General features: G+C 32.0%; 1 protein-coding gene and 1 long non-coding RNA gene across 4 annotated transcripts in view; one reads left to right on the top strand and one right to left on the bottom strand.

Annotated features, from left to right (window-relative positions):
• LOC127728574 (myb-like protein AA) overlaps window positions 1-27,284 on the top strand; it is an 82,775-nt gene that overhangs the window by 27,700 nt on the left and 27,791 nt on the right. For all 3 annotated transcript variants that reach the window (XR_007994190.1, XM_052236050.1, XM_052236051.1), the window contains exon 2: window positions 5,890-6,035. Coding sequence is in view for 2 of the 3 variants with exons in the window: in XM_052236050.1 (XP_052092010.1) it covers window positions 5,898-6,035 (138 nt within the window). In the remaining variant the exon portion in view is untranslated. The remainder of the gene's footprint in view (window positions 1-5,889; window positions 6,036-27,284) is intronic.
• On the bottom strand, window positions 12,472-18,960 carry LOC127728635 (uncharacterized). Its single transcript, XR_007994297.1, has 2 exons — window positions 18,610-18,960; window positions 12,472-13,755 (listed from the first exon to the last, which is right to left on the bottom strand). It is a non-coding gene; the product is annotated as an uncharacterized LOC127728635 (long non-coding RNA).

Raw genomic sequence — 27,284 nt, 5'->3', positions numbered from 1 at the left:
TAAAATGCCATTAATTTGACAACCCATCAGAAAACTGCATAATTTTACACCTATATAATGGGTGTCCTAGCACAAGGTACAAAACAATGGGAGTTCCTGAAGTATAGGGTGACCCGGTGATGGTATATAGTGTTGCCATAATACTTCAGTGATGGAAATTCATAGAGGCCCTAAGATTTAAACTGGGCTACTATTTTTTTTCCATATTTTTTATTGGACTGGGCCACCAAAAATATTGGCCAGGCTACCCTTTGAAAATTTAAATATTTATCTCTGTAATGAATGAAAGGGTTTTAGTTACTGTATACATGTAGAAAGTGAAAGTACACGTCAATAAAGTTATTTATAGAAATTAACGTTTTAATTTTCCCAAATTGACAGGACCACATTAGACTTCCTACAATTTCCATTATCTTTTCCCTGGCAGAGACTGTAGACAGAGGTACTTCTAATGGCATTAGGGGTGAATGACTACTGCTGGTGCTGGAGATTGAAGGGATAAGGGGTATCGATAATGGTTCACATCTAACTGATTTAACCACCAATTTATAAGAGACTCTTTGCTTGCAAATTTTTATCCAGTTTCTGTTCGTGTGTTCATTTCTTTTTGTTTGAATGTTAAATGGGAACCTCAATATAAATTTTCCTACTGTCTCCATCATAAATTTTTGTACTTAACTTCATTTTTCTTTGCACTTGATTTTTTTTGCCCCTGCCGTAGCAGACGGGGCATTAAGTTTTACCCTTGTCTGTCCGTACGTCCCAAAATTGGTTTCCGTTCTCTAACTTTAGTTTGCCTTAACCAAATACTATGAAACTTATACACAATGCTGATTATCATAAAACACAGATCCAGTTTGAATTTTGGTGGCATCACTTTTATCGTTATAGTTAAGTTCATGAATCAGTTTGGTTCTAATATAAACCAGAGATTAACTACACATGTATTTTCCGCGAATAGAATGATTGTAAAGTGTACTTTTTTATACGACCGCAACAAAATTGCATTCGTATATTGCTATCATGTCGTCGTCCTCCGAAGACATTTGGTTTCCTAACAATAACAATAACTTTAGCATAAGTGAATGGATCTCTATGAAATTTAACACAAGGTTCAATAGCACAAAAGGAAGGTTGGGATTGATTTTGGGGTTATGGTCCCAACTGTTTAGGAATTAGGGGTCAAAAAGGGGCCAAAAAAGGCATTTTTCTAGTTTCCAAACAATAATGTGTATAAGTGTATGGATCTCTATGAAATTGTACCACAAGGTTCCATACCACAAAGGGAAGGTTGTGATTGACTTTGGGGGTTATGGCCCAAACCGTTCAGGAATAAGGGGCAAAATGGGGGGACAAGGTTTTTCTGGTTTCCAAACAAATACTTAAGTATTAGTCAATGGATCTCTATAATTGTACCACATGTTGCATACCACACACAGAAGGTTGGGGTTGATTTTGTGGGTTGTGGCTTTAATCGTGAGGAAACTAGAAGCCAAATAGGGGCCAAAAACAAGACTTTTCTAAAACTGGCTAAGCTGGTTCTAACATAAATTATTTCTGATCTATATAAAGAAACAACAAATACTGATATGGCAGGAGATACACAACAAACAGGGTGTGTAAATTATATTTAGTTTGTAAACAGATTTACTAAGTATTGCTCAACAGCAAAGTATTGCACAACAGCAAGAAATCTTCAATCGAAAATAAATACAAATCTTTTAACCAATTTCAATGAGGACTAATTTGAAGTCTTGAATTGTTTGAGGTTTTTGTCTCGCTTGACGGAGTCAAAAAGCGAGACATAGGTATGCCGTTTCCAGCGGCGGCGGCGTCAGCAATGTGTTAGTTTTTGATTAGGTCTAGTTTGTGGTGAACCACAAGTTGTAGGTCAATCATATTTTGTATACAGTTGTATTAGCATTGGCACATCTCATTTCTATGGAGATTATTTGGCCCTGCCCCCTCAGTCATGGTCTATTGACTTTGAAAATTTTGCTTAGTTAACATGTATTAGTTTGTGCTTAGGTCAGTTCAAGGGGAACCATTAGTGGTAGGCCAACGTTATATGTATTCAGTTGTATAAGCATTAGCACATCTCATTTCAATGGAGAATATTTGGCCCCATCCCCTCAGTCATGGTCTCATTGACTTTGAAACTTTTGCTTAGTTTACATGTATTAGTTTGTGATTAGATCAGTTTAAGATGAACTGCTAATGTTAAGTTAATGATATTTGGTATGCAAATTTATTGGTATTTGTAAGTATCGTTTCCATGGAGATTATATAGCTCCATCCCCTATTCATGGTTCATTGACTTTGAAACTTTTACGTAGTTTACAAGTTAATGTTTGTGTTTAGGTTTGTTGAAAGGGAACAACTTATAATAAGTCAATGATATTTGGTATGCAGTTGTATTAGCATTGGCGCATCTCATTTACATGGAGATGGTTTATCCATGTACCTCAGTCATGGTTCATTGACTTTGAATATTAGCCTAACTTGTTAAGTATTGCCATTTTAATTTCAACAGTTGCATAATCAAAATTACAAAAAAGCGAGACATATCTCTGTGATAACAGTTTATTACCATGTATTACTATATTGGATATTTGGACATTTTTAAATAGGTCTACATTGAGGTCCAAAGGGTCCAAAATTAGACTTTGTTTGATTTCATCAAAAACTGAATTCTTGTGGTTCTATGATATGCTGAATCTAACTGTGCATTCAGATTTTTAATTTTGGGCCCTGTTTTCAAATATAGTCCATATTAAGGTCCAAAAGGTCCAAAATTAAATTTTGTTTGAATTCTTGTTTTTTTTTTTTTTTTGCTGAATCTAACCATGGAATTAGATTTTGGATATTGGACCATTAAGTAGATTAAATGTTCCATTTCAAAATTTTTGAGTTATCTGACCACATTTGTTAGATATCTATAATGTGTCAAATATTTAATCACTATCCAAATTCAGAGCTGTATCAAGCTTGAATATTGTGTCCATACTTACCCCAACTGTTCAGAGTTCGATCTCTGCGGTCGTATCCAGCTGCTCTGGGCGGAGCACATTTTATTATCTGATTATTACCCATAGGTCATTGTTCATTGGTTAATGTTAAGTTTGTATGACTACTGGTAGGTCTGTTTCTGATGAGAAACTATAAGAAATGCATCAGGTATATGTCTATCTGTCAGGGCTCATCTGACCTTGAACCCATTTTCATGTTTAGTTTCTTTTCTAAGATACTATACCTTAAAAGCAATAGGTTATCTTTATTCAGTGTATAGAATTATTATAAGGTGTATGTGTCTGACAGGATTCTTCTGTCCTCTTTTTCACAGATCATTGACAATGTTAAATGTATGTGATACCTTGCATGTATCTTTTGGTAGTTTTGATACTGCATTATTTGTTTCCCCAACAAGGCTAACATTACTCAATAATTACAATTTTCATACAAAACTAACATTACTCAATAATTACAATTTTCATACAAAACTAACATTACTCAATAATTACAATTTTCATACAAAATTTGACAAAGCAAGGCTACTTAACATAAATGATACTTAGTGAAAGTACTTCAAAACTAACGTTTAATTTCAAGCTAAATCTTAATCAATACAGATAAAAACATACTTACCCATATGGTGCAATATTTGAAAGTTGAATTGCAGTGGAAAAATGACTTATTTTTATTATAATACAAATATGTAAAGTGATTGAGAGAGTGGGATTGATAGCAAGATGATTGAAAATTAGATAGTTGATGATAGGTTGCATTAAGCCAGTGGAATATTGGATAGTCTTGTAATATACTACTAAACTTCACAGAAACAAAAAAAGTTTACTTCTTTGTGTCCTTATGACCTTATTAAAGTTATAAAGCTTATGTGAAAATTGCTGAACTAACAATAAATATAAACAAAAAATTATACTGTGCTTTAAATTTTAATCTGCAGTCATTCTAAAAAAAAAAATTTCCCATATAACATGCTCAGAAATGTGTGGTGTCTATAACTTGGATTTTATTATAACCAGTACAACTCTTGTTTGTTCAAAGCATTTAAATTCTAATAGTCTGTTTTGGTTTATTTGAAATCTGTGTAAACTTGAGTCATGAAAATAGGATACCCCTGATGTATGAGAGTTCCAAACTGAAAATTGAAAATTTTGAAGGAAATAGAGTTTGGAGTCCAATATTCAATATGTATATATATATATGTTTGGAGTCCAATATTCAATATGTATATATATATATGTTTGGAGTCCAATATTCAATATGTATATATATATGTTTGGAGTCCAATATTCTATATGTATATATATATGTTTATGGTTTTTGTCGAGCCTGCAACTTTTGTCGCAGATAGCTCAACATAGGGATAGTGATCCGGCGGCGGCGTTAGCTAACTTCTTAAAAGCTTTTTATTTTAGAAGCTAGAAGACCTGGATGCTTCATACTTTGTATATAGATGCCTTATGTTACGAAGTTTCCGTTTGTCATATGTCCATTGTCCTTGACCCCATTTTCATGGGTCAGTGACTACTTGAAAAAAAAAGTCAACATTTTTTGTAATGTTAATTTCTTTCTTATTATGAGTAATAGGATAACTATATTTAGTATGTGCGTACCTTGCAAGGTCTTGATGCCCGTCAGACAATTTTTATTTGACTTCGACCTCATTTCATGGATCAGTGAACAAGGTTAAGTTTTCATGGTCAAGTCCTAATATCAGATACTATAAGCAGTAGGTCTACTATATTTGGTATATGGAATGATTGTAAGGTGTACATGTCCAACTGGTAGGTGTCATCTGATCTTGACCTCATTTTCATGGTTCAGTGGTCAAAGTTAAGTTTTCGAGTTTTGGTCTTTTTTCTAATGCTATATGCAATAGGTCAACTATATTTGGTGTATGGAAATAGTTTATGATGTACATGTCAGTCTGGCAGGTTTTATTTGACCTTGACCTCATTTTCATGGTTCATTTTTCAGTGTTAAGTTTTTTGTGTTTTGGTCTGTTTTTCTTCAATTATAAGCAATAGATCAACTATATTTGTTGTATGGAAGGATTGTAGATTGTATATGTCTGTCTGGCAGGTATCATCTGACCTTGACCTCATTTTCATGGTTCATTGGTCAATGTGAAGTTTTCATGGTTAAGTTTGTTTCTTAGATACTATAAGCAATAGGTCAACTATATTTAATGCATAAATTGATTGTAAGGTGTACATGTCCGTCTGGCATGGTTCATCTGACCTTGACCTCATTTTCATGGTTCATTGGTCAATGTTAAGTTTTCTTGGTTAAGACTGTTTCTTAGAATTTATTAGAAACTATAAGCAATAGTTTAACTATGTTTGGTTTATTGAATGATTGTAAGGTGTACATGTATTTCTCGTTTGGTTTATCTGACCTTGACAACATTTTCTTGGATCATGTTAACTTGTAGTAAAGCTTTATATTTAGGACTATCAACATAAAATCAATGGTTAGTAAAGAAGGCGAGACATTTCAGCGTGTGCACTCTTGTGGTAAACAAATGCTTGATATGGAAATTAAATCACTATTGTAGAATTGGATACCTTTATTAAAAATCATCAACACAGTTGGTTTTTTTTAAGGGTTTTTGATTATATATCTTTATTGTGCATCAAAATTAGTTTCCTTAATTAATACTTTGTCAATCAAATTGTTGGTACATGCATAACAATTGGAATGTTATTATTTGCTGACACATTTGCTGATTTATTAAGCGGAAAATTGTGTGATGGAACACATTTTATAATTTGGGAAGGGTTAAAAGGTCCCATCCTAGTGAAACCATTAAAATGAAAGAATGTTTAGAACTTTATTAAGAGGTTTTCATTGATATATTTTCAGGGGTAAGGATGGCAAATATAAAGATAGAGCCCCTGCCAATGGATAGGTATTCTCCACTGACTATTAACGTTAATGCTATGGATGATGATAAAGTCCAGAAACAATTGCTGAAAAGACAGAGAGAGAACAAGTCAGATAAATTTCATGTAAGTATATTTTACTCCCTCCAGTAAGATTTATGAATGTTGTTCCAACGTTTGTGACAATTTCATGTAAGCATATTTTACTCCCTCCAGTAAAATTTATGAATGTTGTTCCAACGTTTGTGACAATTTCATGTAAGTATATTTTACTCCCTACAGTGAGATTTATGAATGTTGTTCCAACGTTTGTGACAATTTCATGTAAGTATATTTTACTCCCTCCAGTAAGATTTATGAATGTTGTTCCAATGTTTGTGACAATTTCATTTAAGTATATTTTACTCCCTCCAGTAAGATTAATGAATGTTGTTCCAACATTTGTGACAATTTCATGTAAGTATATTTTACTCCCTCCAGTAAGATTTATGAATGTTGTTCCAACATTTGTGACAATTTCATGTAAGTATATTTTACTCCCTCCAGTAAGATTTATGAATGTTGTTCCAACATTTGTGACAATTTCATGTAAGTATATTTTACTCCCTCCAGTAAGATTTATAAATGTTGTTCCAACGTTTGTGACAATTTCATGTAAGTATATTTTACTCTCTCCAGTAAGATTTATGAATGTTGTTCCAACGTTTGTGACAATTTCATGTAAGTATATTTTACTCCCTCCAGTAAGATTTATGAATGTTGCTCCAACGTTTGTCACAATTTCATGTAAGTATATTTTACTCCCTCCAGTAAGATTTATGAATGTTGTTCCAACGTTAGTGACAATTTCACTAAATGTTACCCCTCGAAAAGATATTGTCAACCTTGGCTTCGCCTCAGTTGACAATGTTTTCCTCGGGGTAAAAATCTGCTCTATCACCCTCTCAGCTATGTGTTATTTATATATTGGCATCGAATGGGATCTTTGCAATGTCTATATGTCCATTTGACAGGGTTCATTCACCTCACCTTGACCTCATTTCATGGATCATTATGGAATTTTAGTAATTTTTTAACAGAAGCTAAAATCTTAATGACCAAAATACAGTATCCAAAGCAAAATTTTAAAAACATTTATTTTCATTTTTCCATATTCTACTGATAAATGGACTTAGTTTTTTTTCAGTTAACAAGTAGATACAGTCTGGGGTTAAAGTTTGTTACACATCAATTACTTTGTCAAACCTTCATAGAATTTTATGAAACTTTGGCAGGAGCTTTTTATGATTAAGAGATAGTGTCTGAAGCAAACTTTTGAAAATATATTTTCATTTTCAGTATTTTTCTCTGATAGATGGACTTAGTTTTTTGTCGAGCCTGCGACTTTTGTCGCAGAAAGCTCGACATAGGGATAGTGATCCGGCGGCGGCGGCGGCGTTAGCTAACTTCTTAAAAGCTTTATATTTTAGAACGTGGAAGGTCTGGATGCTTCATACTTTGTATATGGATGCCTCATGTTACGAAGTTTCCGTCAGTCACATGTCCAATGTCCTTGACCTCATTTTCATGGTTCAGTGACTACTTTAAAAAAAAGTTAAGATTTTTTGTAATGTTAGATTCTCTCTTATTATAAGTAATAGGATAACTCTATTTGGTATGTGCGTACCTTGCAAGGTCCTCATGCCCGTCAGACAGTTTTCACTTGACCTCGACCTCATTTCATGGATCAGTGAACAAGGTTAAGTTTTGGTGGTCAAGTCCGTATCTCAGATACTATAAGCAATAGGTCTAGTATATTCAGTGTATGGAAGGACTGTAAGGTGTACATGTCCAACTGGCAGGTGTCATCTGACCTTGACCTCATTTTCATGGTTCAGTGGTTATAGTTAAGTTTTTGTGTTTTGGTCTGTTTTTCCTATACTGTATGCCATAGGTCTACTATATTTGGTGTATGGAATGATTGTAAGGTGTACATGTCTAGCGGGCAGGTGTCATATAACCTTGACCTCATTTTCATGGTTCAGTGGTCAAAGTTAAGTTTTTGAGTTTTGGTCTTTTTTTCTAATACTATATGCAATAGTTCAACTATATTTGGTATGTGCGTACCTTGCAAGGTCCTCATGCCCGTCAGACAGTTTTCACTTGACCTCAACCTCATTTCATGGATCAGTGAACAAGGTTAAGTTTTGGTGGTCAAGTCCATATCTCAGATACTATAAGCAATAGGTCTAGTATATTCGGTGTATGGAAGGACTGTAAGGTGTACATGTCCAACTGGCAGGTGTCATCTGACCTTGACCTCATTTTCATGGTTCAGTGGTTATAGTTAAGTTTTTGTGTTTTGGTCTGTTTTTCTTATACTGTATGCCATAGGCCTACTATAGTTGGTGTATGGAATGATTGTAAGGTGTACATGTCTAGCGGGCAGGTGTCATCTGACCTTGACCTCATTTTCATGGTTCAGTGGTCAAAGTTAAGTTTTTGAGTTTTGGTCTTTTTTTCTAATACTATATGCAATAGTTCAACTATATTGTGTGTATGGAAATATTTTATGATCTATTTGTCAGTCACACAGTTTTTTTTTTTACCTTGACCTCATTTTTAAGGTTCATTGCTCAGTGTTAAGTTTTTGTGTTTTGGTCTGTTTTTCTTTAAACTAAAAGCAATAGGTCAACTATATTTGTTGTATGGAAGAATTGTTAGCTGTACATGCCTGCCTAGCATGGTTCATCTGACCTTGACCTCATTTTCATGGTTCATTGGTCAATGTTTAGTTAACTTGGTTAATAATCAGTTTATGTGACAGTTGTAATAAAGCTTTATATTTAGGACTATCAACATAATATCAATGATAAGTAAAGAAGGCGAGACAGTTCAGTGTGTGCACTCTTGTTACAGTTAACATTTACATGCAGTCTGGTATTAAATTTTTTTGACATGATAAATTTGTAAAGCTTCGTGGATTGTTATGAACTTGAACAGAAACATATCTTCAAGATCAAAAAATAGCATCTAAAGAAAAAGTTCGATTTTTTTTTTTAATTGTGTATTTTACTGATAAATGGACTCACTTTTTAAGTCAACATTACACTTTAACACTGACAGCAGCATTCGTAGATGAGACACAGGGTTCCTTGGAACCCCTTACAAATTTTTCTAAGACAAACAATAATGACCAACACATGGTTTAGATGATACTCATAGTTGGACATGCACAAAATGTGGTAGTCTTGAAATTTGCTGAAGATTTTCCATTTTTTGACGGGCATTTCTTAAACCAAGTGAGAAATACAGACTCCCACGAATTTCTAATGGTATTTTGTATTGACTACATTTTTTGTACCTCAGAAAATATAGAAAAAGAGAGTTGGTGATTAAAAAAGTTTAAGCCATAGCATCAGCCCCTAAATGAATGATGCTAGAAAATTTGTGCTATGATCATTGCATACATAACCTTTTAACATTCATACAGTCATTTATTACCATCTAAAGGACAGGTGGCTGATCATGATTTGAGAATTGTTCTGCCCAACCACAGATGTCTGTTTGTCAACCAATGCCTGACAACATTCCAGATTTTTTTCTACCATGAGAGTTGTGGAATCTTGAAATCCTCCATTACATGACATAAATACTTAAAACAGGTATTCAAAATTTCAAAGGAGTAAAAATGGTATTAAAGTACATATTATATACTCATTCAAATCATATTATATTAGATTAAAGACACACATTACATATGTATGACATACTATAGGTCCTCCTTGTGTTTTTCCCCCATGGAGATTTTGAGAAGGTGGTAGATATGATTAACCTTTGATAGTATTTAGCACCTGAAGTGTTGGTAACCATGTCATTTCTCCAATGGTGATCTTATTTTATTACTTTGATGAGCTACATAGGTAAGAATATCCGTCAGCAGCTCACTGCAACTGATTACAAGTGTTAATTGATACTTATATAAAAATAAGAGGATGTGGTATCATTGCCAATGAGACAACTCTCTTCTAGAGACCAAATGACGTAGAAGTTAACAACTTTAGGTCACAGTACGGCCTTCAACAATGAGCAAAAGTCATACCGCATAGTAAGGTATACATGTAAAGGGCCTGAAATGATTGGATATAAATGATTATAAACCAAAATGGTCCATTAGAATTAATTTCTTTCTCCTCTTGAGGTAAGATCTTATCCATTACTTATTACTTTTATTTTCACTTCAAAATTGAAAAGGTTTCCCATTTATATTAGTATGTATTATGCATTTGTTTAGGTAAGCTGAATTAGATACATTTTCTTAATAATTCCATGGTCCATATCCTAAACTTGATTATGTATGGTGGTACTTATTGAAGTTGAGACATTTTTACACATGTGGTTTGATTTTCAGGGTTTTAGGACCTGGATTGAAACCCTCATTTTAAGAAGCTCACTGGCCCAAAGGCCAAGTGAGCTTTTCTCATCAGAGGTGTCTGTTGTCATCGTTTGTTTTTACAACTTTTACAAAAATCTTCTCCTCTGAAACTACTTGGCCAGATTTAACCAAACTTGGCCACATTCATTATTTTGGAATCTAGTTTTAAAAATGTGTCTGATGACCCCACCTGTAAACCAAGATGGCTGACATGGCTAAAAATAGAATATAGGGGTAAAATGCAAGTTTTGTCTATTATCTTGAAAACTGCTTTGAATAGAGAAAATCTGACAGGGGCAGAAATGTTGAGAATGTTCAGATCGACCAGCTGTCCATTTACGTCAATACTATCAGGCAAGTTATTGCCCTTAAATACAAATTTTATCAATTTTTTTCGTTTTTGTCTATTATTATGAAAACTATAATAGTTACAGAGAAATTTAAATTAGGAAAAATGATTAGCAAGACAAGATCAACAAAAAAGGCAACATGGCTGAAATCATCTGGCGATTCCTTATTGGAGTTATTGCTCTTGTATGAAGATTTTTCAAATTTTTTGTGTGTTTGCCTTGTATCTTAAAAACTATAATAAATAGAAAGAAACTTTAAATGGCCAAAATGATCAACAAGCTAAGATCTACAAATAAATCAACATGATAGAAATCAGAAGTTGACTCCTTATTAAAGTTATTGCCCTTTAATGATGATTTTTCATGATTTTTTGCATTTTTGACTTTTATTTTGAAAACTATAAGAGATAGATAGAAACTTTTTTATATAGCAAAAATGATCAGAAAGACAAGATCTACAAATAAGCCATCATGGCTGAAATCTTTGGTTGACTTGTTGTTCGAGTTATTTCAATTTACAGATGTTTTAACCATTTTTTGGAGTTTTTTCTAATGCTGCGTTCACACGTAATTCGAATTCGATTCGCATTAACTAATTCGAATTAGTTTAATTCGCATTCGAAACGTTTTACGTCCAAACGTAAATTCTAATTCGAATTGCAATGCGCGTCAAATTCGCTTTACTGTCCGAACGACGTTAACTTTTAATTTGTATTAACAAAAACGCATTTCTAATCCGAATTGGATAATGCGATTTAGCCAATTCGAATCAATTCCAATTAAAAAAGAAGAGTGTGTGAACGCGATTAGCGAATTCGATTCGCATTCGATTCGAATTCAATTTGAATTAAATGTACGTGTGAACGAGGCATAATTTTTCTTGAAAAGTAATAGATACAAATGTAGACAGAAACTTTAAAATTGATCAGCAAGACAAGATCTACAAATATGTCAACATGGCTGAAATTGCAGTTAACTCTTTATAAAAATATTGCCCTTTCAAGATGATGTTTACCAAAAACATGGCTATTGTTGAAGATGCCTCTACCTAAAGTTTTGAAGTGTATCATTTTTTTGTCGGGCCTGCAACAGATGTCGCAGAAAGCTCAACATAGGGATAGTGATACGGCGGCGGCATTAACTAACTACTTCAAAGCTTTATATTTTAGAAGGTAGAAGACCTGGATGATTCATACTTGGTATATAGATGCCTTATGTTATGAAGTTTCTGTCTGTCATATGACCATTGTCTTTGACCTCATTTTCATGGTTCAGTGACTACTTGAAAAAAAGTTTAAGATTTTTTGTAATGTTAATTTCTCTCTTATTCTGAGTAATAGGATAACTATATTTAGTATGTGCGTACCTTGCAAGGTCCTCATGCCTGTCAGACAGTTTTCATCTGCCCTCGACCTAATTTCCTGAATCAGTGAACAAGGTTAAGTTTTCGTGGTCAAGTCCATATATAAGATACTATAAGCGATAGGTCTACTATATTTGGTGTATGAAATGATTGTAAGGTGTACATGTCCAACTGGCAGGTGTCATCTGACCTTGATCTCATTTTCATGGTTCAGTGGTTAAAGTTAAGTTTTTGTGTTTTGGTCTTTTTTTCTAATACTATATGCAATAGGTCAACTATATAATATTTTACGATGTACATGTCAATCTGGCATGTTTTATTTGACCTTCACCTCATTTTTACGGTTCATTGCTCAATGTTAATTTTTTTTTTTTTTTTGGTCTGTTTTTCTAATACTTTAACCAATATGTCAACTATATTTGGTGTATGGAATGATTGTAAGGTGTATATGTCTGTCTGGCAATTATCATCTGACCATGACCTCATTTTCATGGTTCATTGGTCAATCTTAAGTTTTCCTGGTTAAGTTTGTTTCTCAGATACTATTTGCAATAGGTCAACTATATTTAAAGCATGTAATGATTGTAAGGTGTACATGTCTGTCTGGCAGGGTTCATCTGACCTTGACCTCAATTTCATGGTTCATTGATCAATGTTAAATTTTCCTTATTAAGTTTGTTTCTTAGATACTATGTGCAATAGGTCAACTATATTTAAAGCATATTTGGTGTATGGAATGATTGTAAGGTGTACATGTATTTACAGTTTGGTTTATCTGACCTTGATCTCATTTTCTTGGATCATGTTAAGTTTATGTGATAGTTGTAGTAAAGCTTTATATTTAGGACTATCAATATAAAATCAATGGTCAGTAAGGAAGGTGAGACATTTCAGGGTGTGCACTCTTGTTTAAATTCACTTTCATTACTTTGGGTTTTTTTTTTTATCAATCTGTGGATGCCAGAAGATACCTAAACAATTTTTTTCTGAATAAAAACAACAAATATTATTGTGATATAAAAGTAACCTGACAACTTACAATTATTTCAGGAAAATCAGTTATTTAAAACTGTTTTTACCTTGCAGAAAAGATATCTTGAAGTGTATCAAGAGTAAAAAATATAGCCAGAAACAAAGCATGAAGTTCAAGCATTCAGAAGTAGGGATCTGTTTTAATTTTGAAAAAAATGATAAAACATAAGACACAATTATCCTTTCAAATTAGTTGTGAAAATATTTTATTCCTCTGTTGTATAGAAAACTTTTGATGATTGATATTTTCTATATTTATTTTCTCAAATGTTGTTTTAGTTGGGAAAAGAATATTTATGAGTTTGAATTATTTTAATTTAAATAAAAGCATTATCAAATTTACACTGTATTGTCAACCTGACTATCTATACATTTTTTGTCCTGGAAACCTCATTAACTTCCAATCAACTGTATTTACTCAAGGATTTATTTCTGTTTGCATTATTTCTATTGTATAATGTTGATGGAGTTTTATTATCCTGAGAGTGCAGTATGGTATAACCGCAATGTCCGCAGGGGCAGATAACATCACATTGCAGTACTGCAAAGATATTTCAATAATATCCATGCACAATTTTGCTATATAGCTACTTTTTTGTTCTCAGTTCTTTATTTCTGATTCGATATTAATGTTAATTGTTGAATCTTTCTTATTCATCTGTTTCATTTTCTTCTTGTAATGTCTTTCTGTAAATAAACAAATCGTTAAAACTATTATAGATCATCAGTTCTTGATTTGGATAACTGAAAAAGTTATCCACTCATTTCTACCTGCAAAGACATTATTATAGTGGCTACCAATGTTATCTAAGTCTCACTGAACTCCATTTGAGGAGGAGGGGTGCAATGCTTTATTTTATAATATAGAGTATCTATTATGTTACCTTGATTTCATTGTTCATAGTTCAGTGGTAAAAGATATTGATGTGAAACAGATGTACCTGTATTAATCACACTCAAATCAGTAAATACATCAAAATAAGAATTAGTTGAAATATAATGGTCCATTTAAGGATGATCTGATCCCATCATTTGGATATTTAGAAAAACTTATTTGTACATTTAAAGTAAAACCAACCCTTCTCTCAGAACATGTATGCAAGTTTGTCACAAATCTTAGAGAAAAGATATTGGTTTGAAAATATAGTTTAAGAGTTTGATATGACTGTAAGATGCATATAAAATTGTAAAGTTCAGGTTAAAAATATCTTGATATCTTGCACTTGCATGTGTGATGTTTAAGCATTATGAATTTTTTGTTTCCGTTCTCTTTACTTTAGTTTGTCTCAACCAAATGTTATAAAACTGATACACAACCGTTCTAGAGTTGTGCGTGTTTATAAATAGAAAAAATTGCTGAATTTTTATAGAAGGAAATATATTTATCTACTAGCTTTTTCCAAAGAGACATTGAGCTATTATAACTTTGCATTTGTCTTTAGTCTCTAAGGATGTCTTCTTTTAATTCTGATTTATATCCATAACAAACTAACTGATGGCCTTTGTTAAAAATACTCAGAAAAAAGGTGTTAAACAGACAAAATTATAGTTTTTGTCTCATCTTTAAGAAGAACTCAAGTGCTGTTTCTGGCAGCGGTGGTGGTCGCATCAACAATTTGTTAAAGTTTGTGATTAAGTCGGTTTAATGAGAAGTCAATAATATTTAGTATGCATTTGTACTAGCATTGGCACATCTCATTTTAATGGAGATTATTTGGCTCTAACCCTCTCTGATCCCGGATCCCTCTTTTTGTTTTCTCGGAATCCTGTATCCCGCTTATCATTGTAATAATACTTGTAATTTCACTTGTCCAGTCAGACTTCGTTTCCTGTTTTCACGCAAAATAAATTTGACTTTTCACATGTCGCCCTACAAAAAATCGGCTTATCCCACATCACGCTTATACCCCAATGAGACACTGCAATAAGATTTGATATTGATATTACATTTTTTGATTTTGCATAGGTATTTGTGCAATTCATTTTCATGGAGAACAGGATGCTCCACTTCATTACTCACAATTCAGTGACTTGAATTTTTACATTGTTCAAGTTTTTAATTTTCGGATTTCGTTGAGTTCAAGAAGAATATATTGATATTTGGATTGCAGCATCATAAGTCTTCATATAGTTCTGTGTTAAAAAGATTATGACTCTCCTATTTTAAGCATTTGAATTCTTTAATTTGTATACAGTGTAGTGAGAGGAAAAACTTGATGACTTAAAACAAGGAATTTTGCCTGTTTTTGCATATAACTATTAATAAGAATAATTAACATCTCAAAGGCTCACTTGATTTACACACAAAAAACATATGTATTGAAAAACAGTTCTGTAATTTGATCATGGTTTATTGATAGTCATAAATTATACTGTTGGCTAGTAAATCATGTAAATAAACCCTCGGTGACAGAGTGCAAAATTAGTCAAGCGCTTAAGATTTTGGGTTTTGATATGAACTTGTACCTATGTACTGCCATGTTTAACCTTCTTTATAGTACACATATCAGCCAGTTAATTTTTGATTTTTAGATAACAATAATTGACTTATTTATTCTTTGTTTGCTTTTGTTTAGGACTCCTGAAAGATTTGACAGAGATCTTTTGAATAATTTGTGTAGGTTGGAAAAAAAAAAACATTTCCTAAACCTTTGAGAAAAAAAATGTTTTCATGACCATAATAGATATATACTTACTGTTTATAGTTGAACTAGATATGTATTTTTTTAGGGTTTTTTTTAATAAACAATTACAGATATATAGTAAAATTGAGAAGCTTTTTACATAATTTCACCAAATATTAAGTTGTTATTCTGGTTTGCCTTTACTTTTTTAATCAACAATTAATATTTTCTAAGGGTTAAAGAAAAAAATAACCAAAAATAAAAAAAATTGTACTAAATACTAATTTTGTCATTTTGTGTTGCCATGGTAACTCATCAAATGTGAAATAAGTTTTTATTTGTATGTCCCTCCCGCAGTGGATTGGGCATTACACCCTTGTCTGTATGTCTGTACCTTCCAAAATTAGTTTCCATTCTCTAACTTTAGCTTGCCTCAACCAAATGTTATGAAACTTATTACCACCAGACTCAGATCAAGTTTGAATTTGGGTGGTGTCACTTTCGCTCTTCTGGAGTTATGTCCCATTGTCAATTTCAGAATTTGCCGTATATTTACAAGTGGGGAAGGGGGACGCATTCTTCATTTTGTTTTAATCTACAATTAATACATTCTAAGGGTTGAAGAAAAAAAAATAACCAAAAATAAAGAAATTGTACTAAATACAAATTTTAACATATATACATGTTTGGGCAAATTTAAGATCAGGTATGGTAAGTATAAATTTTGGCAAAAAAAGGGCCTCATCATATTTTCCTTTTATGAAAACTGATGTGTATGTTGACATTGTTATATATCTTAACTCTAGTTACTGACCATAGTTCATCTGATTTTGTTCCAGTTTGTTTGAGGAATGGATTGGAGATTCTGGATACCCTTATGGCTATGAATGAAATTAAAAAAAAAAGGAAATATGTTGACAATATTTTGTTTATACAAACCACTAGAATGAATACCAAATGAATTAGATAGAAACATTTATAATTTAAGATACCAATTCTAACTTAGAATTTCTAAGAGCACTCATAAAGGGTTAACAGGAATTTTTTTGTTGCTTGCATTAGTTACCAAATGAATTTTTAATCTGTTTTATTTGTATTATATAAAATAAGATGAGGTATGATTGCCAGTGAGACAATCATCCACTGTAGATGCTAGCGACTATAGGTCAATTAACGGCCTTCCACAATGAGCATTACTCATACTGCAATTAGCAAGCTATAAATGGCCCTGACATAACAAGATGTAAAAAATTCAAATGAGAGAATCAAAATTGGCCTGATTATTGAACAAATCAAATGGAAAAAAACAAATATATTATACAGCAACAAACCACAAACGCCTGAAATGGGACAGGCACATGCAGATTGTAACGGGGTTAAGCATGTTAGTGGTGCACAACCCTCCCCTAACATGAGACAGTGGTGAAATTTCACAACATACGAACAAACTATAAAAATCTGATTGATACAGACACACACAGAAAAAAAAAAACTAACAGAAACACTTACTGAAAGCTAGTTCCAAGCCAACAGTTATTTTCCTTTGATTTTCGTTGTCTACAAATAAAGTCCCTAGTGTGGACAGTGTATAACTTGCAAATTTTGTTCATACACCTTCCAAATTTATTTTATACATATAACAGTAAGAAGGGGATGAAATTACATGTGAACAAAATATGGGTCATGAATTTTAAGGCAAGTAGTGATTTCATTTGGTCCAGTTGAAAAAGGTCAAAAATTAGCATGACTGAAGCTGTCAAACTGAATTGTAAAATTGTCCATATTTTGAGTTAGAGCTGATAAAGTTTTCTATGATTTTGATATAATTTGTCCCAAAAATTGTACACTACACTGTAAAATTCTTTTTGAGATGAAGCAAGTGCAATTATTTGAATTTGCATTTATTGTCTAAAACTGAAATGCACTACAAAATAACTGTGTTCTCCGTCCAATAACAACCAATAAAAAATGTGTAAATAGATAGAAAGTAAGTTCCACTGGCAACGTGTTACCAGCTATGTTTTCTTTTAAGGAAGGTAGAATTACTGTTGGAATTGATCTGAAGGGCAATTAGAAGTAATTTCAGTTCACAATTTTATCTTTTTCATCAGTTAGGTTTCAAATTTCGCTTAAATTTATTCACTCTCTTGCTGATCTTCATTTGATAGGCTTTGTAATCAATACAGAATCCAAGCTACCAATTTATTGTATAACAATAAAAAAAAAAATGATAATTTCAAATGAAATTGATCAAATTCATCTTGTAGCCTGAACACAATTCATTGTGTAGTATTCAAACAATTAAACCTATTGTTTACTTTTCTTCATTGTCAGGCGTGATGAAACATACTGTTTTGTCTATGCAATTACTTCATTAAAAAATTCATGATTTTTTAAATTCTGTCTGAAAAAGAGTAAAATTGTTGTCTTTTTTTGTATCCTACCGTTTTATGTCTTCAATAAAGTAAATACAAGCTCATCGAGTACATTATTTAGTTTTAGTCTTTCATATCATATGTATTGATCATAAATATTAAAATAAAAAAAAAGTTAGAAAAATTAAAAGAATGTTGCTTGCATTGGAAAAGAGCTGTTGCCTTTTCCGCTTGGATAGTACCCATTATTTGTAAATGTTCTTAAACCATATCTTAATAGTTTGTCTTGGATACTCATGTATAAAAACTATTGCATAGATAACACTGAAAAAAATGCAAAGTTCGAAGTTATTGAATGCAGTATCTTGATACATATTGGTAGTATGAAGTGGTTGAATATAAGTAAAAGTCGTTGATTTTTGTCTCGCCTTCGTCGCATTATGCAAGACATAGGGATTACTATATGGTGGTAGAGGCGGCAGTATAAACTATTTGTATAAAGCTTTATATTTCAGAAGTTAGAAGACCTGGATGCTTCATACCTTAGGTTAGGAAGTTTCCATCTGTCATATGTCTATTGTCCTTGACCTCATTTTCATGGTTCAGCGACTGCTTGAAAAAAAAAATTATGGCTTTTTTGGAATGTGAATTTTTCACTTATTATGAGTAATAGGATAACTATATGTGGTATATGGGTTCCTTGCAATGTCAACATGTGTGTTTGACAGGGTTCATCTGACCTCACCTCATTTCATGGATCAGTTATCAAAGTTAAAAGTTAAGTGATTTGGTCTGTTTCTCAGATGCTTTAATAAGTAACTATATGTGGTGCATGAAATTATTGTAATGTCTGAGTCTTGCTGTTTTCATCTGAACTTGACCGTACTTTCATGGTTCATTGGTCATTGTTAAGTTTTTGTGTTTTTGTCTTGTTTTTTTCAAGTTTAAGCAAATATGGAATGATTGTAAGATGTACTTGTCTGTCTGGCAGGTATCATCTGACTTTGGCCTCATTTTCATTATTCATTGGTCAATATTTGGTTTTTGTATTTTGATCTGTTTTCAATTACTATAATCAATAGGTCATTTATATTTGGTGTATGGAATAATTATATGGTGTACATGTCTGTCTGACAGAATTTATCTTACCTTGACCTCATTGTCATGCATCTTTAAAAATGTCAAGTTTATGTGATGTTTGTAGTCAAACTTTTATCTTTAAGACTTTCAACAAAAAATCAATGGTCAATAAATCAGGCAAGAAATTTCAGCGTGTGCACTCTTGTTTAAAACAACTATGGTAGACATGATCCAACTGTTGATAAACATGGCAAAGGGGTTGTTTAAATGGACAATGCCTGGTGACCTATAGGAAATGGACTCTCAACAGTGGTGGCAGACTACAGGAGTTGCTGTTCAAATAAAGGGTCACTCTTTCTACAAATGTAAATGTCACTTCAATTTAAGAGGGGAATATACTTTTACTCAATATAAATATCATATATATATAATATATATAACAACACCAGAACAATAATAATATTTTTTTATTATTATTATTGTTTTAAAGATGTACACTTTTATTTTCTGTCTACATCATCGTTCTACATAACAATCCAACACCTTTGAATATATATATATATATATATATATATATATAAATTGCATAGAAAATCAACCTAACCATGTTAGAGTAGATCTAATTCTTTACTTCCTCCTAGACCAGGGCTGGAACCTGTACTTTTTACTTCTCACTTCTATGGCAACACTGCCTATCATTGTGCAGACACCTTATCCCCTCCTATATAGTGATTGATAGTATAACCTCTTGGGAAATATTTGTTTCTCTAATAAAAGTCATGAAAAATTGTAAATTAATTTAGTTAATTATTTATATAATTTTATTTATTTGATATTAAAATTATCATTATTATAATTTCACAAAAAGCATGGTTTAAAGTTACAAATTAATGTGGTAAACATACTCAACAGAAGTTTTCACATGTAAAAATATATAAGACTTTTTATTTAATCTTCATAAGTTACTTAAATGTATATTAGTGCAAATCTACCAATTAAAGGATCAAAGAAAATTAACAGGTATGTAATAATTATTGATACAAGATTAGAACCTTAGTATTTATGGTAGCACCCTGCAATCACCTGTCTTTTTATGGTATAACTTGTTTTCTCAGTTACACTCCATTTTAATCAAATTTCCTTTGATCTTTTATTATTTTTAAGCATGTGTGAATATTTATACAACTACCTGGATTTCTTTTCTTTAGGAATTCCCTCAGCTGGCAGACGACAGGTGTTTCCCATGTTGTCATCCAGATTATCTTATTTGATTGGTCAAGTGATACACTAAGTGACCAATCAAATTTTATGTAGCATAGTTCAAACATTAATTGTTGTACTTTGTTCATGAGATTGTAATGAATGTAAAGCATTGTTTTGTGTGTTTACACATTTGTTAATAATATATTTCATATGCAGTAAATATGTAATGAGGACTTACACAAAGTTGTTAATTATTTAATGCAAACTTAGTGATCTTAATGCTTGACCACAGACTGGAATACAGTAGTGTTTTTATCTTTGGACATGAAATTCGGTGTAATGTAAAAATTAAAGACATTCATGGAATATTTTTATTTAGAATACTTCTCAGATTTCATGTTCCTTTCAAATTAGATATGGATTAAACACACAATTTTACAGTACGTGAAATTAGAAGTGAAAAGAGAAATTAGTATAAATTGTGATTAACAGATGCTTACAATGTAATTGAGCATTGAAATGATGCAAATAGTGAAATAAGTGACTTCTTGACAGTTCAGATGATTTACAGCAAGAAAAGTTTGAAAGATGAAAATTATGACAAATTTATCAGTAGCAGATTTATATAATTGTGATTCTAGTCCATTATCAGAGGTAATCATAGTACATCATTAGTAAAATGTTAAAAGTCAGTAAAGTAAGCCCTAAAGACCTACAAATATGAAACTATCATATAATATTTCTTGTAGCACAAAACAATAAAACATAGTTATTAAGAAAGAGAGAGTGAGACACTTTTTTCTAATAGTCTTAACTTCTGTAATACAATTGCAGCACTTTTGAAAATTTATATAGATTCATTTAACATTATATAAGATTTAAAATCAAAACAGAATGCCTATGCAGACTATAGGCGAATACAAATTGGGTTTATGAATTTTTTCATGAAAGATTTTTTTAGTATTATATGTAAAGAAAGAGTGACCTGTGCAAAGGGAGTTCATGGAAAACTTCAGAAAAATATTCAGAAATTTGTGTATCAGTAAATAAACTGCTAAAGCTGAAATTGATCATATGAAAAGGTTCTTGATGTAAAAAAGTAACACATTTAATATCATAGGATATACTAGTAGGTTGTTGTATCAAGTTAACCAGGAAGATTTTATCTAGCAAACTACTATCATAATCCCCAGGCGATATAGATGTGTACACACCTGATTCAAATCTCTCTTATAATGTATTTTCTATCAAATTTGTTGATTATCAGTAAAGCTTATTATTAGTAAAAAATCTTAGCAGGATGGGATTTAAAATAAAAAGAAACAGTGTATTTCTATGGCAACTTAACAAACAAAAAAGACGGCTTTGAGGACAAAATCCAGCTGTTACACAAATTTCATTTAAATATCCATTAAATCCCCATAGGCTTCCAGATGTGATACCAAATAAGAAGTAGAATTTTTACAGCTGAATAGGTAATGTTATTCATCGTCCATCCTCCCTCAGCATGTTGTCCTAATTGAATCTTGTATTCATATGTGAACATGGTGAAGAGGTCAGATAAATCACAGTAAACTTTTATTTTCGAAAACTAAAAAAAATCATGACCAAATGTTTGATATGGCTGCCCTAATAATGACTAAAAAAAATTTTTAATGTAAAATAGCCCTTAGTAAGCAGTAAAACTTACAGGAACTTGCCAGTTATTTTCTTATTGTTTAATGCATTTGCCTATAAATTCTCTCTTGCATTATACTTCAGAAGATAGTAATGGAATGATGTACAGGTTACAATACTATTGAACAGATAGTGTTCATTGTTCTCCTACTTCTTACAATATTTTGTCAACTGACCACTTCATTTCTTGACAATGAAACTAATGATAATTTATTAGAGAGGACATGTTTACAAATGACCACTCCAGTTTTATTGTATTTTATAATCCTTTGATGTTAATATGCAATTAGTGTAGGCCACATGGAAAAAGCTATTTAATCTATGATTAGACAAGAGGTAATGTAATCAAATCCAATAAAATTATATTGCTATTTTACTTTTATTGACATGATCAGTATGATGTAAATCATACAAGGAGGTCAATTTATTGGTCTCCCGATTTTAGTGCAACTTGGTAACTGAACTGAAGGATATTATGTAAAAGCATTATACTGATGATGTTTTTAAAAATGTTTAACATCTTTTTTCTTGAAACGATTTGAACAGAACCATCAGAAAAGAAATCAATATTATTTGTGGGATAACAATTTTTTTTTTTTAATCAAACAGATTTAAACCAACATCTGACCAGTTTTTCCAAGTAGCCTAATTGACTTCTTAGATGCCTGTGTGCACAATTCAGTCATGTTAGATCACACAAAGAGTTATTTTTTAGTTTCTGATCCAAGAAGGTTTTTGATAGTAATCTTTTATGATTTATTTATCCCCCCTGCCAAATGACTGGGTCATACTGTGTTACACATGTCCTTCATTTGGTTACCCTTAAATCAATCAGTTGACCAGTTTTTATCTGCACCACCACGGGTGATAGCAGGTCTATTAACCATCCATCCATCCGTGCCATTAGGACCTTGGGTAGGAAACTTTTTTCGAAGTTTTCTTGGCTTCCATGAAAGGGAATCATGTCAGCAATATTTTCATGGCTCCTATTGAAGGGATTGAAAATATAAATTACAGTTCCAAAAAGGCATGTTGGCAGTGAAGATTTTTGTCTGTTTATAAAATAAGGAGATGTGGTATGATTGCCATTGAGACTATTATTCACCCGAGTCAAAATGACTTTGATCATTAGCAACTATAGGGCCATCCTTCAGCCTTCAACAATGAGGAAAACCCATACTGATAGAAGATACATAATTATGATAATAATATGTTATTTGTAAATTGAATCTAAATTGGGGGGTGGGGTGGGTTGGAATTTAAACTGTTTTCGAGATAGCTTGCCCTTATTACATGTATGTACTGTTTACACACAAAATTTGATGCCAAAATTGCTGGATATTACTTGCAACAGGACTGTAAGGAGGGTGTTGAATGTTGAGTGGGATATTTGACACACTGGAGCTAATAATGATATCTGTCTAGGTTCAATTTGAGTTCATATTATTCAAAATTTGTTTGTGTAAATAGAAATAATTTGTGTAAGTACATTTGTATAAATTATGTCCTAGCAATTGATAATTTTTCAGTTTTTTTTTTTAATATTCTTTTGGTCTAAAAATTCTGGTCTATATAAATGTGTCTACTCAGCTTACAGAAAATACTTAAGATGCCATGCATCAATTATTGGTTGGGTTCTGCTCTATCTTCAGATTTCTGTGGACTGCTGTTTGTCTAAATGTATCGTTGTTTTTTTTTTGCTGTCTTTACTTTTGGACTTTTTTTTTATTGCCTTTTTTATATCTTTTAAAAAAAAATTAAGTGAAGCATTTCAATACAAAAAGTGTTTAATGATTGTGTTTAAACTTGTATTTTGATTTAAGAAGTTCATTATACCATGAATACATGAATACCAGGTGGCTTGTCACATGTTACCCCTATGAAATGTTAAATCTTCTTAAGATAAAGTAGGCATGTAGGGTATATGTAACATTCTAAGTATATATCAGTGACTTTAAATTCCTATTTGTGTAAGACTATTTATGTAAATATAAATCTGTTGTAGTTTACAAAATGAAAATGTACTTATGGTGAAACGATTTTCAGTCAAAAACATGAACAGGTGGAGGACAATTGCCAAAAAAGATTTATTATTTAGTTGGGAAATAATTGAAATAAATAAATTGAATTAAAATGATTATATGAAAGGTCCTTCTTATAAATGGTTGAATTATTATTCTGAACAAAAGTTTGACATAAAAATTAATGTTAACATTTTTGATAAAAATTTTGAACAATTTGATATAATTATGTGAAAAAAAAATATATGTAGAAATGTTTGACAATCTATGTTGAAATGACAATCCATGTCTGATCTTTTGTAATATACCCCAAGGGCACTTGTTTGTTGATTGATTTGTTAATCAGATAGGTTAATGTGTAGTCTAACAGGTTTATTACTTCTTAACTTAATTAACTGACATTTAATGAGTTTACTGTCTGCAAATGAACTGTAATGTATTGTTGCTGTCCATGGTCCACTGAAAATGCAGTAAAGAACTACAACAGTGGATTCAAATTGGATTTTTTTTTCTAGCATAATAATTTGATTTTTTAGAACTAGAAATGGAAATCCATTGTTTTTGGCAAAGAAGATTTGAAATAAAAATATTATTTAAGAACAGAAAACAATAGAAAAATGTTGATAGTATATGAACAGTTAGGTCTATCTTGCAAACCAATAATTGTTTTGCTACAACTTTCAGAATTAACTGTAACATTGAACATTGAAGAATTCTGGTATATTACAGTACATGTACTTTTATAACTTGTGTCAAATTAGCCACTTATTTAACTCACCCACTAGCATACTTAATTGGGAAACTTCCTATATACTGCTATTTGGTAATTACCATAGAATCTAAGTCATGTCTGTTTTAATCATTTCCTAAATAATAGTACTCTAGTTGTTATTATATGTCACCTGAACCAGTTTAAAAGTGGAAATAAACTTACAGAATATTCATTGTAGAATGGGAGACAAAGAGATACTTATCTGGCAGGAGTGTTAAGCTCTTTGGATGAAGGTTCATATTTAGAAGGTATATGACCTTGATAATCCATAGCGGGTATGGGATCCTTGCTCACTGCTCGACAGTAGAGCCAGGCGGAATAGAACGACATGGTTTTTATACGACCGCAAAAAAATTTTTGTGGTCGTATATTGGTATGACGTTGGCGTCGTCGTCGTCGTCGTCGTCGTCGTCGTCGTCGTCTGGCGTCGTCCGGCGTCGTCCGAAGACACATTGGTTTTCGCACTCTAACTTTAGTTTAAGTGAATGGATCTTTATGAAATTTTACCACAAGGTTCAATACCACAAAAGGAAGGTTGGGATTGATTTTGGGGGTTATGGTAATAACAGTAAAGGAATTAGGGGCCAAAAAGGGGCCAAAAATAAGCATTTTTGTAACTTCCAGACATAACTTGTGTGTTAGTGTATGGATCTCTCTGACATTGTACCACAAGGTTCCATATCACTAAAGGAATGCTGGGATTGATTTTGGGGGTAATTGCCTCCAAATTTTAGGAATTAGGGGCCAAAAAAGGGGCAAAAAACAAGCATTTTTCTAGTTTCATGACAATAACTTGTGTGTAAGTGTATGGATCTTTCTGAAATTGTACTACAAGGTTCCATATCACAAAGGGAAAGCTGGGTTTGAGTTTGGGGGTAATTGCCCTAAACGTTTAGGAATTTGGGGCCAAAAAGGGGCCAAAAAACACATTTTTTTCTAGTTTCCAGACAATAACTTGTGTTCAAGTGTATGGATCTCTCTGAAATTGTACTGCAAGGTACCATACTACAAAGGGAAGGCTGGGATTGAGTTTGGGGGTGATGAATCATAATGGGGGTTCAAAAAATTTTGGGGGGGGGATTTATTCTTTTTTCCTTTTTTTTCTTTTTTTCCTTTTTTGTTTCTTTTAAAATTTTCCATTTTAAGTTGGTTATTTCTGATTTATATTTAAAATCAAATAATAATGATATGGTAGGAGATACACACCAAACAGGATGTGTAAATTATTATATAATAAGTATTGTGCAATAGCAAGAAATTTTCAATTGCACAGTATTGCACAATAGCAAGAAATCTTCAATTGCACAGTATTGCGCAATAGCAAGAAATCTTCAATTGCACAGTATTGCGCAATAGCAAGAAATATCCAATAGCACAATATTGCGCAATAGCAAGAAATTGTCAATTGTACAGTATTGCGCAATAGCAAGAAATATTTAATAGCACAGGATTGTGCAAAAGAAGATACTTCCTATAAATTGCTTATTTCTTGACCAATTTCAATGGGGTTTTATTCTTGATTTCATGGGGTTCTTTAATATGCTGAATCTAACCGTGTATTTAGTTTTTGGATTTTGGGCCCCGTTTTTAAATTGGTCCACATTGAGGTCCAAAGGGTCCAAAATTAAACTTTGTTTGATTTCATCAAAAATTGAATTATTGGGGTTCTTTGATATGCCGAATCTAACTGTGTATTTAGATTCTTAAATTTTGGTTCCGTTTTCAAATTGGTCTACATTAAGGTCCAAAGGGTCCAAAATTAAACTTAGTTTGATTTTAACAAAAATTGAATTCTTAGGGTTCTTTGATATGCTGAATCTAAACATGTATTTAGATTTTTGATTATGGGCCCAGTTTTCAAGTTGGTCCAAATCGGGGTCCAAAATTAAACTATGTTTGATTTCAACAAAAATTGAATATATGGGGTTCTTTGATATGCTGAATCTAACCATGTATTTAGATTTTTGATTTTTGGGCCCCGTTATCAACTTTGTCCACATTGAGGTCAAAAGGGTCCAAAATTAAACTTTGTTTGATTTCATCAAAAATTGAATTATTGGGGTTCTTTGATATGCCGAATCTAACTGTGTATTTAGATTCTTAATTTTTGGTTCCGTTTTCAAATTGGTCTACATTAAGGTCCAAAGGGTCCAAAATTAAACTTTGTTTGATTTTAACAAAAATTGAATTCTTAGGGTTCTTTGATATGCTGAATCTAAACATGTATTTAGATTTTTGATTATGGGCCCAGTTTTCAAGTTGGTCCAAATCGGGGTCCAAAATTAAAGTTTGTTTGATTTCAACAAAAATTGAATATATGGGGTTCTTTGATATGCTGAATCTAACCATGAATTTAGATTTTTGATTTTTGGGCCCCGTTATCAACTTTGTCCACATTGAGGTCAAAAGGGTCCAAAATTAAACTTTGTTTGATTTCATCAAAAATTGAATTCTTGGGGTTCTT

The sequence above is a fragment of the Mytilus californianus genome, unplaced genomic scaffold (assembly GCF_021869535.1).
Source record: "Mytilus californianus isolate M0D057914Y unplaced genomic scaffold, xbMytCali1.0.p SCAF_2, whole genome shotgun sequence".
NCBI classification, from domain to species: Eukaryota; Metazoa; Mollusca; class Bivalvia; order Mytilida; family Mytilidae; genus Mytilus; species Mytilus californianus.
This window is presented reverse-complemented; position numbering and strand designations above follow the sequence as displayed.